Raw genomic sequence first — 17,796 nt, forward strand, 5'->3', positions numbered from 1 at the left:
GAGATTAAAAGTGAGAAACCACTATTTTATACATCCCGATCTGAATATGAACTTAGAGCCCTCTAGTCTGAGTGACCTTTTCAACTGGAACAACAGCTGTTGTACCCACATTTCTCTCTTCATCTAAGCTAAGAGACGGGACTGCGGGGGACTCTTTGTACAATAATCCAAGTCGGTTTGTGGGAGTGAGCAAACAGTTTGATTCTGGGTCACAAAGTAAGCATTTTCTATTCTTGTTGAATCCCTGGAATTCTGATGTGAGAAACAGATGTATCACTGTGGTTTGAAAATTTTATTTGCTCCTTTTTCTGCTCAAATGTTTCCCCCTCAAATCATTCATAGCATCAGAATTTCAAATTAAGAAATTAAGTCATTAAACCCTGTCTTTAAACTTCTGCGAGCCACCAGTTAACTATTTAATGAGCTTAGAGAAATGTTCTCTCCTTTTCTTTGTTTCAAATTATTTTTGTTTTTCTTTTTACTCAATTGGATAAATAAAAAAGATTTAAAAAAAAAACATAATCCCTAGAAACATGTCATTTGTTGCAGACAAGAAATAAATCTTAATATGAGCAATATATGTAATCTAAATAATTCATCATTCAGACAACTTCATGATAGACTATGAGACTAATACTGAATATTCACCTATATTAATATAGTTCTGTGTGGCATATAAATCACTTTGATGAAGATCAGAAATTCAATAAAGAAAGAATACTGTGCCAAATAGACTCTTTAATATTTGAAAAATCAATTTAGTACAGTTATGTTAAAATGTTGCATATACTGGAAATTATTCAAGCTCATAAAATTTAAGAAATGCATTTAATTTTATTTCACCTTTATTACCAAATGCAACGCTAACCAGTTGCACAGACACTCTTCTTTTTCCCAATTAAACTGCAAGACAGCAGTATAAACCAAATCTTTGTGCATTTTTATTATAGTGAGCAATGGAGGAAAGCAGCTGGACTGCAATAACTTAAATCAAAATCCTTCTCAGTTGGTGGTAACTTGGATGAACAAGTTTCAGTGTTTTTTCTTTCTGTTGTCTTTGACTAAATTATTTCAGTCGGTTAAGTTTACTGCATGCAGACATGAATCTTGTGTTATTACTGTTTATTTCTCCTAAAGATATAAAACTAGAATGACCCATAAATGCAGAGTAGCCCACTTTGGTCACATGTAATATGAAGCAATTTGCCATTAAAGTAAGAGGCAGAACACGACAACTGTATTTTTTATTGGTTTAAATCCTTCAAGACAATATTTTAGGCAAAATATTTACAATTTAAGTTGAGATGAAGTTGTTGGAAAATAAAAATCAATTGGCAATGTCGAGCATTTGTTTTAGCTTAGCTTTTTACAGCCTGATGGTAAACAGAACCAGATGCAGGGAATTGGATCGTTTCTGTGAGTACTGTTAAATGCTCACAGAAACTCTGGGAACTCCTTGATTTTTTCCTCTGAGGGCCTGTCAGAGCTCAGTGGAGGAATGAATTCAAAAATATGGGTTGTTGTCCAATCAGTGGCACAACAAAATAAAAGAGAGCTGTTCAGATGGAGTGACAGGCCTCTTCATCATACCCTATGTGGTGGTGATTCGTCCTTCTTACTCATGTTTCTCCTCCCAACAAATTAATATAGTAGTCACCAAAGTCTTTCAGCTCATGGGATTTCTGACACCCACAGAGTGTGCTGTACTCCCACATAAAGGGAGGAATTCGAAGATGAATCCATTTTTGGTCACCATTATCTTCACAGCACTGTCTGGAAGAGGCAGACGAGGGCCACAGAGGACTTTTTCTGGAGACGCGTCTGCAGATCCTATCAACAATACAGCTCCTGTCTGCATGTCTCTGGGGAGAGTCTGTCAAACAGAAAGTCCCAAATGCTGTGATGTGTGACAGGTTTCTGTAAAATCTGTGAATGTTAATGCACCTTCTGTTTAATCAAATTAACTGGACTTACATCAGAATAATATATTATATTTGACAACCATGCATGAAAAGAACTTATGATGCAGAGCTTTGGGTCCAAAAACTATTGCTTTATTTCTAACTAACAATATTTATACACCATACAGCAAAAGTATCTGTAAGTACACACATTTTTTCTGAATTTTGTGTAAATTTGTTATTTAACAGTCTTTTTTCTGGCACTCCAGCTGCCTGAACAATACAGTTTTATGACTGTTTGTGACTGAATGTTTTCTGTTAAATATTTAATGCAAATTTCTGTTTTCTGACATTTAACAGTCTTTTTCTGGCATTCCCGCTGATAAAAAATTGTGGTTTCTTTACTTTTTCCTGTTAGAAATTGTTGTCACACGTGTTACAGTTTTATAAATTATTTGGAGAATGATTGTTTTTTACAGATACATTTTTAGCTGTTTAATTGCCCTTCTGGAATTTGAACTGCTAGAATAGTGCAATTTCTTTTACAGTATTATTATTTTTACAATTGTTTGTTAAATAATTGCAGCAAATGTCTCTTTTTACACATATATTTTTTAATTACTGGACAGCTTTTTTTGCTCCCCATCTGACAGGACATATGAATGCTTTTCATTTTTGTTAGGGTGCTTTTTGTGTTTTGGTTTTTTACAGTTTGTTCTTACATTTTCTAAATATTTTTTTAATTAGATAATTGTTGCCATAGTTTTAAACACTTTTTTTTATTTTATGGGGGCCACTTATTCATTTTTTTAATCAAATTATTAAGAGTTAGTGAATACGACAGAACCTCGCACTTGCTGAGTTAAAACATCTTTACCTAAAACAGAGCTTTTACTCTGTTTGCACATTTTTATGTCTTTTCTTTTAATTGTGTTCCCTTAACATTGTAACTGGTTTGGTGTTATATTTCTGGGTATTTATTGAAGAGCACAACCCTGTTGTTTTAAATGTACTTTATAAATAAAGCTTATTCATTTTATTATATTTGATACTGATTTATATATGCTTCAATTCTGCAAGGTATTGCAGTTAATAGTGATCTATTTTGTTGGGTTATATAGATAGATGACAAATATGAGACCTAATGCATTACATTGCATCCATCCATTTTCTATAACTGCTTCTTCCATACGGGGTCGAGGGGGAGGTGGTGCCTATCTCCAGCGGTCTATGGGCAAGAGACGGGATACACCCTGGACAGGTCGACAGTCCATTGTAGGGACACACAGAGACAAACAGCTACGCACACACCCATTCACACAAAAGGACCATTGAGAGAGACGTAACAGTCATGCTTTTGGACTTTGGGAGGAAGCCGGAACACCTGGAGAGAACTCACGCATGCACAGGGAGAACATGCAAACTCCATGCAGAGCTCGGGAGTCCAACCCAGGACCTTCTTGCTGCAAGGCAACAGTGCTACCAACTGTACTACCATGTAGTTCGCATGACATTTCAATTTAAAGCAATTTTGTTTTTCATAGTTTAGTTGATTTTGTGAAAATCCAAACTGGCAACTCTCTGCTGTCAATCTTTTGTCTTATTTATCTAAATGCCAATTCACTTTACATTCCCCAGTCCCAGATTGTTTATACAGTGTTAAAAGCTGGCTTTCTTTCATTCAGTCTCTTCACCTGCATATTCTTGCTTAGGGTTGTGCAGAGCCTTTAGGCAATCCAGCATGCACTGGCAGGGGAACAAAAATTTGATATTCCACCCGAACAAAAAGACAAACTGATGCTCTATTCATTTTCAATTCAACTGTAGTGTTGAGTGATTGTAAACAAGTAAGAATTGGAAGCAAAAGGCGTTTCCACTTAAGAGCTAAAAACTTAAATAGGAAGTGTAAATACACTTCCTGTTTCCCTATAATCCTTTGTCATGGCCCTTTTATGACCATATTGTCCTTTTATAAAGGAGGCTTAAGAAGTGAAACTCAAGGAGACAAAAAGCATTGAATGAGTAAATAGTTTTACAAATGCATTCAATAATGATTGCATAAAAACAATTAGGAATTATGAAAATATTCATAAGTATGAGCTGAGTTACCTTTAAAATTACCTAAATTCAGAGGGTATTGTCACTTAAAATGAACCGGCAGCTCTCAATTAACACAATAAGACCATGTGAGAACTTGACAGGGAGGAATCCATATGATGAACACTTGACAGAGTGTTTTGTAGATGCAGTAGGGATGGGCAAGGCCCAGCTAAATCGCCTGAAAGAGAAACGTGTATAAACAAGACATTTTGGGATTGTGAGCAAAAACATCTGAGCTTTAATGCCGCTGAGTAACAGGCAAGTCAGTGTGGAATTAGGGTGTGAGGGCGAGGATTTCCAGCCTTTTATTCAACAGCTTTCCTTTTTTTCTATGTTGTCAGCGCTTTGCATCTAAAAATTAAAACCAGAGCGCTTCTTGGACACACAAGTGTTGAGCTGTGGTTGGATTCGGTCTCCTGGCTCGGGAAAACAAACGAGTTTAATTCTTAAAAGCCTGAGTAACTTGTGGAATTTACATTTGCAGGCGATAAATAAGCTGCAGTGGCGCCACCAATGGGGGCAAGGGAGAGCAGTGGCCACCACTAGAAGTGAGTATTGATGGTTCTTGCATAATGGCGCCCTGGGAGAGCACCTCCTTTTGCTGCCCTGTACACGTATAAACACACAACCTTTCCCTCCTTGAAATTCATTTAGTAGAAAAAAAAACATTATTTTGCAATGTATCATATCAGAAACATTATAAAAAAAAAAAAAATAGATTTGGATTTTATATAGATAAATATAGGTATCAAATTCACCAGTCTAAATATTTTATATTTTAATATAGATTCATAAGCTACAAATCAAATACAAACTTCAGCATTATAAGCCACTGGATTGAACATGCCTTATGTGAACTCATTCAGGGTGCAACGGACTGGAAACGTATTTTTTTTATTTTTTGCCTTATGGCACCCCAGCACCCATATGAAAATAGTACAGTGCATGTGTTAGGGAGAGGGAAGCACAAGCTTCAATTAGTTTGGACATGTACAGAGGTTGGACAATGAAACTGAAACACCTGGTTTTAGACCACAATAATTTATTAGTATGGTGTAGGGCCTCCTTTTGCGGCCAATACAGCGTCAATTCGTCTCGGGAATGACATATACAAGTCCTGCACAGTGGTCAGAGGGATTTTAAGCCATTCTTCTTGCAGGATAATGGCCAGGTCACTACGTGATACTGGTGGAGGAAAACGTTTCCTGACTCGCTCCTCCAAAACACCCCAAAGTGGCTCAATAATATTTAGATCTGGTGACTGTGCAGGCCATGGGAGATGTTCAACTTCACTTTCATGTTCATCAAACCAATCTTTCACCAGTCTTGCTATGTGTATTGGTGCATTGTCATCCTGATACACGGCACCACCTTCAGGATACAATGTTTGAACCATTGGATGCACATAGTTCTCAAGAATGGTTCGGTAGTCCTTGGCAGTGACGCGCCCATCTAGCACAAGTATTGGGCCAAGGGAATGCCATGATATGGCAGCCCAAACCATTACTGATCCACCTCCATGCTTCACTCTGGGCATGCAACAGTCTGGGTGGTACGCTTCTTTGGGGCTTCTCCACACCGTAACTCTCCCATATGTGGGGAAAACAGTAAAGGTGGACTCATCAGAGAATAATACATGTTTCACATTGTCCACAGCCCAAGATTTGCGCTCCTTGCACCATTGAAACTGACGTTTGGCATTGGCATGAGTGACCAAAGGTTTGGCTATAGCAGCCCAGCCGTGTATATTGACCCTGTGGAGCTCCCGACGGACAGTTCTGGTGGAAACAGGAGAGTTAAGGGGCACATTTAATTCTGCCGTGATTTGGGCAGCCGTGGTTTTATGTTATTTGGATACAATCCGGGTTAGCACCCAAACATCCCTTTCAGACAGCTTCCTCTTGCGTCCACAGTTAATCCTGTTGGATGTGGTTCGTCCTTCTTGGTGGTATGCTGACATTACCCTGGATACCGTGGCTCTTGATACATCACAAAGACTTGCTGTCTTGGTCACAGATGCGCCAGCAAGACGTGCACCAACAATTTGTCCTCTTTTGAACTCTGGTATGTCACCCATAATGTTGTGTGCATTTCAATATTTTGAGCAAAACTGTGCTCTTACCCTGCTAATTGAACCTTCACACTCTGCTCTTACTGGTGCAATGTGCAATCAATGAAGACTGGCTACCAGGCTGGTCCAATTTAGCCATGAAACCTCCCACATTAAAATGACAGGTGTTTCGCCTGGCCCAATCCTCAAATATTACCACGATGGACACTGCCTTTGTTTTTGTTTTGTTTTTTGGATGGGGCAAAAATGCAGCTTCTTACATCAAAACAGCTAATTTTTTGTATGTAGGTACTTGAAAACACCAACATATAGGTTATTAGGTAATACATTCCAAAGAAGAATTGAGATTGTTTTTTTTTTTTTTTTGCGGTGCCACACCAAAATGATTAATTATCTGATAATCTCGATCAAAATTTTCTATGGGCGTCCCTGGAAGGGAGGCGGCCATGAAGGATGATGAAGCTGCTTTTCAAGGGTTCTTGGTTGTGAACTCTGAACCCACTTATTCCCTGACCACATGCGCCTGTAAACTTTTCTGAGCATCGAATTTGCAGTTAAATAAACTGCAAATTCCTGCATGTTTAACAAAGCGCAGCGAAATGTTCCTTAAATGCGCCCTTCGCGTCTGCACGAGTATAGTAAATAGCAGGTGAAGTGGCACTCCTGCATTTGAGATGTGTGCAGCCATGAGACGGAACCTGACACTGCAGGCACACGGAGCGCGGAGATCAGGTTAGAAACATGCACCGCAACAGAACATCTCCAAATCGCATTCCGCATACTGAAATCTAATCCGAGGACATCAGGATGTGTGACATAATCCTCAAGACATCTGAAAACTTCGCTCCTCCGAACAAGGCTCCAGAGGTGGTTTGGAGAGATATGCGGACCTCTGTTACTCACTGTTTGCGCTCGCATGGGTCTATAAAAGAGGGGGCGGACACCAGCCCCCAAACGTCAGAGTGCACTGAAGTATAAATCTTTCCAAACAGCCCCTCTGCGCCTGGCGCGGTGCTGTGCGCAGACATCTGCCCTGCTTTAGTCCAATATGAGGACGACGCGTGTGGAGACTTCTGCGTAAACACAAGCCTGGCTTGGAGAAAATGGAAAACATTTATCCGAATATGTGTTGTTTACTATGGCGAGATTAGTGAGAAATACTGGAGATTCTGGACTAAGTGCTACTGAACTGTTTTACCAAGAGGCAGACGAGCGGTAACAGCACACCTCCTGTGCTTTTCTCATTTGTTGGAGACGCTGATGTCTTCATTGGACTCCTCTCGGCCGGAGATGGTGGAGCTCTCTCGGATTTCCAGTGTGGAAACGTAGCATCCAATTAATCAGTGGCTGCAACTGTACTCCGTGAGGCGCAGAGGCACTTTGGTCCGCCGTCTTCAGAGACGCGTGGTTTGTTTAGCGCACCGGGTCGGAATACAGAGAACATATCTGGCACAACACAACAGCCTTTCCCCTCTCTATTTGGACTAATATTGGTTTAAGGCAATTCTCTTTTTGGCGATTCTGACATGATTTACGCATTCAAGTCAACTGGGGACACTCCAGGAGTTGCGCTTTCTGTTTGGATTTTACTATAAACTACCAAGATAATTTTAGGTCTGCATGGGCCATATTTAAGGTAAGTCGACCTCTATAATCCCTCTTAGTTTCAGAGTCTAAAAATCAATGCGCAAAGCAAAGAGCAGTTTCAAGTTTTTCTTTAAAATCGCAAATAAAAATAAAAACGAATTACACTTTAAGACACTGCGTTTAAGCCCAGTATTTATCCATACGTAGCTGTTTAGGTTTACAGCAGACTCAACATGCCATTAGACAGAGTCACGTAAGCTCCGGGTATCGCCCTCTGGCCAGCTCACACCATTTATTTAGGCTATCGTTGCCAAAACGCTTCGGTGCGTGCTTTAGCCAGTCGTATTTGTGTGTGTGTGTGTTTGTGAGGCGTACCCTCTGCGTTTCATCTGACATCAGTCGAGAGAAAACGCATTTCATCCAAAACGCCTAAATATTTACGCGCACTTATGCACAAATGTGCACATAACTAATCTGTGTATGATAGCTACTTCTGATATAACATATTTACTCCCTATAATAATCTTACTGATAAAAACAAACAGTTTTTACATTTTATCGAGGTAGATATGAATCAGAATTCCTCAGTAAAAACTGGTATTTATTCCACCCATGCAATAATTAAAAAGACAATTTTGCTAATCTGGTTTGTCCTCCCATGTCAAAAACAAACAACCAAATACATTTAAATTGTGATGAGTTGAAGGCATAAAACGGGTAGTGAAATAGTAATAAACTTTTAAAATTATTTAAGAGGGTGGCATATAAATGTTTTCCCTGATAATCAAAGCTAAGATCACCAACCGTCTCAGGGTTAAGCAGCTCAGTTTGCCAGGAAGTTTCACCGGTGTTCACTGTTGTTAAACTAATTAAGGCATAAAGGATTACTAAATTAGTATTAAGCTTTTTAAATCTATTGTAACAAGATGGCATATAAACCTTTTCCGTGATAACCATGGCTAAGTTGTGTCATTCATTTGGTAACGACTTCCTCAGTTAGCAACAGCTTGCTAGCAAATTTGACTTTAATATTAGCACAGTCGCTAAACTAGCTCAAGCATGACACACATCTTTGAAATCTATTCTAATAAGGTGGCATGTAAACCTTTTCCCTGAAAACCACCGCTAATTATGCCACTCATTAGCAGCAACGGCCTCAGGGTTAGGAGCTAACTAAGAAAAGTTGACTTTAGCATTAGCTCTATAGCTAAACTAGTTAAATCTTGATACAAACTTAAATTATTTCCCTAACACAGAAACTTTCTCAGTCACAAGTCTTATAATCCAAATGACCAACATTGTGTTGAAAATTAATAAAAACGACAGCAGCCATCTAGTTAAATAATGTAAAAGCATGGGTGAAAAGTCAGAGGTGAAAAGATGTCCATGTTAAGACGTCTATGGATGTCTGAATGTTGTCAAAAAGTAGTTTGGATTGACCAAATAGTGCTAAGTAAGCTTTACTTAGTTTAGACATGACACATTGGATGAAAAAGTGTATATGAACACATCAGTCATCCCTGGACACTGCAAAGGAGATTAACAGTTGGTGGAACCAGTATTTTCAGTAAAATTTTAACCAAAAGGTAGGATTGTTATTGGAATTTTAACTCTTTACATTTACAAATAAACTTGATTACAATTGAATAACCATAAAAAGACCAACATTCTTTTTTTGCAGTGTAGATAGGTTGCCTGTCTGCTGTTGTACAATTTTCTGGTGAGGTTTTTATGTTCACAGTACACACAAAAGAGGAGTTGGGATCAAACCCTTTTGACCTGATGGCACAGTTATTAATATAGAATGATCTGCGGTACATCTAGCCACGGGCATTGTTTCATATGTGGACTTTTTTCACCTTGTTAGGAAAGCGTTGGTCGCCTTTCTGGGAGATTGTAGATGTTTTTATAATTTGCTAGGCCTCAAAATTTAAGTACAGCAACATATACTGATTTCTTGTTTATTTTGCAGCTTTCATCATAGGAACTGAGTCTAAGATGAAGTTATGGGATGTTCTGGCCATGTGTTTCTTGCTCCTGACCTCTGTCACTACACGGCCTCTGTACCAAAACACTCAGCCAGCCAAGAGGATTCGCTTCCCCACCAGCTACCGTGATTCTGGGTCCCTGTCCGTGGAAGACGAAGAGCCACTGTTCCAGCGTGAAGAGCACAACCTGCAGGAAATATCCATGGAGGATCAGTGTAAGACTTAAGGGATATAAGCAGTACTCTTTCTGCAGGATCAGTTATAAATGTTTAGTTCTCAGCCTTGGTCAATCGTGCCTTTAATTTATTAAAATCAATTAATCACCAAGGGGAATAGCCTATTTTCCCTCTTTTGTGGAGCAAATCTGTCCTGACACTATAAGGAAACCAAACCCACCATGATGTTTGCTTAAGCAGCTAGAACAAGGGGAAGTACGATAAGTAAAATATATAACAAGAATTATCTAAATGCACATGAATAACACTCAATTGCCACTAGTTTGTGTATTTTGACTAATTGCTCTTGAGAAACACCCTGTGAAGTGATTACAACTGGGTGGATAATCCAACACATTGGTTATCAGATGCAAGGTCTTAATTTGTGTTTTATTGCTGCTTTGTGTTACATCATGGTGTTGTCTAAACAAACCAGCAGCATGAAGAAGACTTTGAACAGCTCCAATCCCCAGCAGGCGTCACTTTTCACATTTCCCTGTCTCCCCTTGTTTACATTCACCCCTGCCTCTCTGCAGTTCAGACACCCATGGCCTTTATCCATCTGCCAAAACTCAGAAATCGTGGTAGGTTTTAAAGGGGGCACTGTGAACCAGGTCACAGGAGGTTTTAAGTGGGAAAGGCTTGTCTGAGGCACCGAACAAGCATCTTGTGTTTATATTCCGGCAGAGACGGTGGGCAGGAATTTATTCTGTTTGGATCAGTGTGACACTGTATCATCCTCACTTTGGAGTAATCACAGCTAAGAACTAGATAAGGCATGGAACATTTGGGGCAAGTGTTTGTCTTTGCCACTTCATATTGTGTTTGGAGCACAGTGACATCACCGATCTGCAGTTTATCCCCAGACGATGAAGTCTTCAGGACCAGTGTAAACAAAACGGCAATGCGGAGAGAGGGGATGGGCCACTTGGTTTATGCTTAATGTCAAATAAAAACATGGTTTGCTGTAAAATTTTGAGCCTGGAATCTGCAGGCTTCAGCTTTTAAGGAGACTCATATCAAAACAGGGTTAAAACGCAGTCTGGAAAAGTTTGGAATTTAATTACATTTTTCATGTGTGGATAAGTATGGAAAAATAAATTAGATTATGCAAAACTAGTTGTATTTCCAGACTTTATTTCCAGGCATTCCATCCATTCATTCCTCCGTCCGTCCGTCCGTCCAGCCATCCAGCCAACCATCCAGTATCTACTTTCTGCAGGATCCACTTTTAAAGTCTGACCTCATTTAATGCCATTGTATTGTAGTGTAATTATACTTAAAATATTTGCTAGAAAAGGATGTGAAATGAGGAAATTTGGACAGGAAAAGTATGGTGTTTTAAAATGAATCATGCTTAAAAACACAAAATCCTGCAAAGAAAGTGAACGTTTGGGGCAATATCTTTACCATTTCTGTTGTGTTTCTGATTATTTTAGGCAGGCAATACGACATTTCTCCACAATTAATTCAGCAACATCATAGCAGAATTTGACTCACCTCATTAGCTGAGCGCAGTATAGTCTGTCAGCAGGTGCACTCTGCAGCCAGCAACTCTTTCAGCTGACACACAATAGAAGGTGTCTAAATCAAAGGATAGGTGTGTCTATAAAGATTAGCCTCATAGTTCACCTGATACACGAAGGGCTGCCTAATCAGCTGTGGCGCTCAGGCAGATCAGATACCACAGGTAAAGAAGAAGAGATAGGGGACACTGCAGAGTAGAGGCTGTGTTAACCACAACACCACCTGCCAGATATCTCACCCCGCCGGCTGTCACTCCTTGATGCACGTACGACATGTCAACACACATCCGAGCACTCTAGCGTGCCCCCCGTTACCCAGACTTGCTCAGGTAATATAATTAGTATATGATTAATTGAGTCATGTCAGAAAGGTACTTTTTTTTACGACCTAGTTCACTGTTCCTGTGCCTCCCAGTTTACAGTTCACATGACTCCTAAACAGGATCATCGTAAGGTTCCGAAAGGTCCAAAACTTTCAGTCAGTCCTCGTTTCTTCTCAAAGCAGAAGGTGCAGAGTTGTGCTGCAGCACATTTAGGTTGTTTCATCCAAATAACTCAAAGCATATGATTTTCCTTGAGAACAGCCTTTTAAGTCTGTGCATACTATAATGACATACATCAGACATTTAAACAGATTTGTGATTTGTTTGTCCTTGACTGTACCAAACCATGCGGTTCCTGTGTGAAAGCTCGCTAACTCTGGCTAAAAGTTCAAAATCTTCAGGGTTTGCAAGAAAACCAGGATATGTTTTTACCTTTAGGATAGAAGTGCTGTCAAACCAGGTTCACAAACACTGATCTTTCTGCAAACCTTACAAGATAAAATGAGAAAGAAACCACAAAAGATAGATGTCTGGAGGAAAATTCACTTATATTATTTACAAATCACTTTTTTAAAAGTAGGTAGACTTTCCTATTTTAACAAAAATTTGTTTTAAGGGTTTTGTCATCAGCATCAACCGGATTTTCAGCTTTGAATCATCTCAATAAGCACTAAATGGACTAAACGCACTAAAATTGCTACAAATCTTTGGGGAAAATAGTTGATCAAACATTTGCTTAAAGTTAAATCCTGTCTAGAATTAAAAGTGATAACTGTGCCTTGCAAAAGTTGTTTTGTCTGGTTACGACAAATTTTAATGTATTTTAATGGCATTCAATATGATTAAACAAATACAGAGTACTGCATAATTTTGAAATGGGAGGAAAATGTAATATGGTTTTCAAAAATGTTTTTGTATAAAAATCTGAAAAGTGTGCCTTGCATTTCTATTCATTCTCTTTTATGCCGATACACCTAAAAAATCCAGCAGAACTAACTGCCTTTTGATCCACCAGTTTAATCTAATTTAGCCTGTGAAGGCCTCAGAGGTTTTTTGAGAACTTTGTTGAATAAAAAGCTTCATGAAGCCTAAGGAATACAGCAAAAAAGGTAAGGAAGATAGCTGTGGAGAGGTTTAAAGCAGAGTTTGGTTATAAACCAATATTCAAAGCTTTAAACATCTCACGGAGCACTGGCAATCTATCATCTGAACATCAAAAGAGTATGGTACAACTGCAAACTTACTAAGACATGACGGTCCGTCCCCCAAACGGACATACCAGACAAAGAGAGCATTCAACAAAGAAGCAGTCAAGGGGTCAATGGCGATTCTGAACGAGCTGCAAAGATCCAGCTCACGTGCGAGAATCTGTTGAGAAGATGAATATTAATCAATCCAAAAATGTGACCTTTATGGGAGAGTGGCAAGCAGAATATCATTGCTGGAAGAAAACCATAATAAGTTCCCTTTGCAGTGTGCCACACACCCAAAGAGGTGCTCTTCTTACTTCAAACCAGAATCTAACTTTTTGGTCCTAAATGCAGAACTCAGTGTGTTATGGCAAAAAAAAACCAACATGAAGACACCATCAACAACTTAAAACATGCTCTCCATTCAATTTGACTGAGCTTGAGCTATTTTACAGAAGAAGAATGTAGCTATAATTGCAGCAAAAGGTGGTTCTACAATTGACTATATTGACTTAGGAGGGGATGATAGCAACTTCACAACACACTTTTTGAATTGACATCTGTAAAAAAAAAAAAAAACAAATTGAAAGGTGGGTATAATTTTCCTCCCGCTTCACAATTATGAACAACGTTGTGTTGATCTATTACATAAAATACCAATGAAAGGTTGTGGCTGTAATGTTTTTGAAGGCTCTGAGGATTTTACCACGTATTTTACAATATCTGAAAACCATTTAAAACACCTATGAAATGTACATGAATGTACAGCCATAAACATTATGACCAAACAGCAAATATTAAGGTTGTCTCCTTGTGCAGCTGAAACAGCTCTGACCAATGAGTACATGGACAACAACCATCAGGTGGTGTGCTGGAGCATTTGACACCAGGACATTATAGATTTAGATTATAGATCCTTTGGGACCTATTGACCATGGGGTAGGGTTGTACTTGCTTCCCTCAGATGTCGGTAGACCCCATCATATTGAACTGGGAGGTAGTTTAGAGGCTGATTAAGCATTCTAGACTCCTTGAGGCATTCTTTGAGTCCCTCCTGATCATTTTAAACAAAATTCATTGCTTTCTTCCCTGTTTTTATAGAGGAGTGTTGTTCCTCTGGGGGGTGGGGTGTTGTCAGCTAAATGTTTAGATAGGTGGGAAGTCAAAATGCAGGTTTTGCCAGTTGCTGGTCAAAGTGATGGAGTGAAGCTTTGGTGCAATGACTCATTGCTTTTTGTAGCTTCATAAACACAAGAAAGAATAATTAAACACAAGGAACAGAATAAACAATTGAAGCCAAGAAAATGTTTTGTAGCTCTAACCTTTTAATTAGCTTGAACTTGTTTAAAGAGCTTGTTGGAAATGTCCCAATAATGGGATTGGTTCTTTAGGTTTCCAAAATTAATTGGAACAGACATCAACTCAGAAATAAAGGCTGAAAAGAAAAATAATGATGCTACGTAGTAAAATCAACCGTAGCATCTCTGAAAGTCATGCAAACTATGCACTTTCAAATTCCTTTGATGTAAAAATCATTGTTAATCTCTAAATAGAAAGCAGTTGTCTTATTTGTAAAATTATAAAAGGTAAAATTAAATCCTCATCCTATTTAGAGGTAATCATATGTCAGTGTTAGTGTGGCATGACTCTTCCCCACTCCTAAAATGTGCTGAAAGTGTCCTGAGGCAAGTGACTGAAACTACTATTGTCCCTGATGTGTTCATTGTTGTGTGAATGAAAGTACAAAGTGCTGTATTTATATAACATACTATAAGAGGGTGCTGAATGAGAACAGGAGCCCTGACTAGGTTAAAAAGACACTGTTTCTGTGTGGAGCAGTTCACTGAGGCCACGTTCATACAAAAATAATTTTGATAGGAGGTGTCTCTGATTTTGCTTGCTATTGTTTATCCTGGTGAAGATCTTTGGACACCAACGGGTCATTTCAACCATTACCCAATTCATACCCACATTTCTTATCTACAAGTTGTCATTTTACCCTGGCCTACTTCCTTTTATCAGACAAACTATTTCATACTTATTCCCTTAGCTTTTGTATATCAGTTAATTTCTCCTGGTATCTTATGTATAATTGTAATAGAATTGTAAATATTTTCTGTAGCTTTTACATTACACCCTACTTCCATTGATTGTGGTTCTTATTTATTGTGGTGAAGAAAGCACTAAGCTAAAAAATGAAACTCTTGACACCAATCTATGTTCCAACCTTCACTTATGTCATGAGGTATAAACCATGACCAAAATGATGAGAGCCTGGATACAAGTGGCCGACCTAAGGTTCCTCCGTGGAGTGGCTGGACTAAGCTTTAGACACAGGATGTGGAGCTCCATCATTGAGGGGACTCGAAGTAGTGCCATATTGAAAGAAATGAATTAAGGTGGTTTGGGTATGTGATTATGATACCGCTTGGATGCCTTGCTTTTGAAGTTGAGAGGAGACTCCGGAGCAGACCCAGAATACAACTGGCCGGGTAATGTCTCTGGATGCCCCAGAATGGGATGTTGAGACTCCCCTTCTGAAACAGTCACTTCGGTGTCCAGATCTCAGATAAGTGGAGGACAGTGGATGAATGGACGACGAGACTAAAACTAAAAAGCTAAAGTGCTAAATGGAGAAGCAGCCAAATGACCAGCTGCTAACTTGGCTCTGTAAGCAGACAAATAGTCCTAAATGACAACATTCTTCACTCTAATAATAATCTCATACAAAATGCATGTGTTGTTCAGTCAAAACATTCCTATCTCAGAAATGTTTCCACTCTGCTTGACACTGTTCCTGGTTTGTTGTTCTGCCTCTGCAGTCTTTCTGAACACAAGGAGATTGGGAGGAGTTGGGCTCAGTCCCTTTGTACCCGTTAAAGAAACTATTAATGTTTCAGCATACAAAGACATTTTGGACATTCATATGTTCCTGACTCGTTGGGAACAGTTTGAAGATGGCCCCTTTAGTTCCAATATGACTTTTCTCCAGGGCACAAAGCATAGTCCATAAAGACATGAATGGGTCTGGTGTGGGTGTAGTAGTCTGTTTTACACAGGGTCCTGACCTCAACCTGATAGAGGAAGTTTGGGATGAATGAGAGCAGAGACTGAGCCAGGTCCTCTTGTCCAACATCAGCATCTGACCTTACAGATAAGCTTCTGGTAAAATGGTTAGAACTCAAATAAATACACTTACACTCCTAAACATTGTGGAAAGCCTTCCTAGAAGACTTCAAGTCAATAAAGCTTGTGTGTGTGTAAATGCAACAATTTTGGCTATATAGTATATTCACTTTAAAAGCTGTAGATGAACAGCAGTGTTTCAAATGCAGATTTATAAACGGACCTCTTTCTTCTGCACCTTTCAGATGACACGACAGCTCCCTATCCAGACCAGTTTGAGGACGTGATGGATTTTATTGAGGCTACCATCGGCAGACTCCGGAGGTCATCGGACACTGGCGGGAGCTCTGGAGGACAGAGGGAGCAGAGACAGAGAAGACCAGCAAACACGAGAGGGGTGAGAGACGAGAAGAGAGGGCACGGAGGGAAAAGGAGGGGTCGAGGTCGTGCAGGAGGCCGAGGAGGCAAAGGAGGCGGAGGGGAGAGAGAGAGGATATCTGTACAGAGTCGTGGTTGCTTACTGAAGGAGGTCCATCTCAATGTGACAGATTTGGGGCTGGGGTACCAGACCAAGGAGGAGCTGATCTTCCGGTACTGTAGCGGGCCCTGCATTGAGGCAGAGACCAACTATGACAAGATCCTGAACAACCTCACACACAACAAAAAGCTGGACAAAGACACACCTTCTCGCACCTGCTGTCGACCGATTGCGTTTGATGACGATTTGTCTTTTTTGGACGACAATGTGGTGTATCACACGCTGAAAAAACATTCAGCTCGAAGGTGTGGCTGTGTCTGAGCACGAAGGCATAAATAAATGCTGCGGCGGACTGATGGAGCATCTAAGCAGATGCTGCAAACAGGGATGGATTGCAGTTGGACATATGCACTGGAGGTCAGAGTGTGTTGTCTCTTTGTCAGCTGATGTCAAGATGAGACAAAGTGGAGTACAATGAGAGCACCTAGGAGACAATGGAACAGTTGCTAAAAAACAAACTGCACAAGTTCACATACAGTCCTCTAGGTTGTGCATAAAGATACCAGTTTATGGCTGATTAAAAACTGTTACACGTACAGAGAGCTGTCAAAAAAAGAAGATGAAGAAAAACTGATTTTGCAGAAAGATTTAATTTCCCAGGCATTCTGTTTTTCCATAGCTGGCTGACGCCAAATTAATCCACAGATTTGAAGGAACTCTCTCAGTTGTAGCCTAAATCACTTCCACTGCGTAGTCTGGATGTTGATATTCAGAGCCAAGGAAAACACGCCAAGGTGCAGCAAAGACTGGCGCAACTTACATAAAACCTACATAAAAATCTATCAACATACAGCATCTATATATATATATATATATATATATATATATATATATATATATATATATATATATATATATATATATATATAAATATGTATATATATATATATATATATATATACATGTAAGAGGTATATTTATTGAGATGGAATTAACTTATTGTTATTTATTTCAATCCATTTTTATGAAAGAAAAAGATTTTTTCTTATTTATTTAATGACTTTGTTTGTCCTGGACGGTGCCACAGTAGTGAGTTTTCTCATGCTAAATATTTCAAGGTTTCTCAGAACTGCTAAGCACCCCCAGACACCTTGGCAATACTTTTTCAATGTCATTTAAATTCCAGCAATTTTCTCTTCCAACATCCAAACGATGGTCATTTACCATAAAGGCAACATACAGAGACAGAGGAGGGGACCAGTAGACGAGTTATGGTAGAAATGATCAGTTG

At 39.3% G+C, this 17,796-nt stretch overlaps 1 protein-coding gene across 1 annotated transcript; it reads left to right on the plus strand.

The window, feature by feature from the left end:
* Positions 1 to 6,756: 6,756 nt before the first annotated feature.
* gdnfa (glial cell derived neurotrophic factor a) lies at positions 6,757 to 17,347 on the plus strand. The gene is made up of 3 exons (XM_047373172.1): positions 6,757 to 7,708; positions 9,632 to 9,862; positions 16,273 to 17,347. Exons 2-3 carry the CDS (start codon positions 9,658 to 9,660, stop codon positions 16,824 to 16,826), a joined length of 759 nt encoding a protein of 252 aa, XP_047229128.1. The 5' UTR covers positions 6,757 to 7,708; positions 9,632 to 9,657; the 3' UTR covers positions 16,827 to 17,347.
* Positions 17,348 to 17,796: the final 449 nt, after the last annotated feature.

The sequence above is a fragment of the Girardinichthys multiradiatus genome, chromosome 8, assembly GCF_021462225.1.
Source record: "Girardinichthys multiradiatus isolate DD_20200921_A chromosome 8, DD_fGirMul_XY1, whole genome shotgun sequence".
In the NCBI taxonomy this organism is placed as follows: Eukaryota; Metazoa; Chordata; class Actinopteri; order Cyprinodontiformes; family Goodeidae; genus Girardinichthys; species Girardinichthys multiradiatus.

Bases quoted from the DNA above. Each gene is read 5' to 3' on its own strand.
- gdnfa (XM_047373172.1), top strand. From the start codon at position 9,658: ATGAAGTTATGGGATGTTCTGGCCATGTGTTTCTTGCTCCTGACCTCT. The intron at 9,863-16,272 runs GTAAGACTTAAG...TGCACCTTTCAG, and splicing joins AATATCCATGGAGGATCAGT to ATGACACGACAGCTCCCTAT.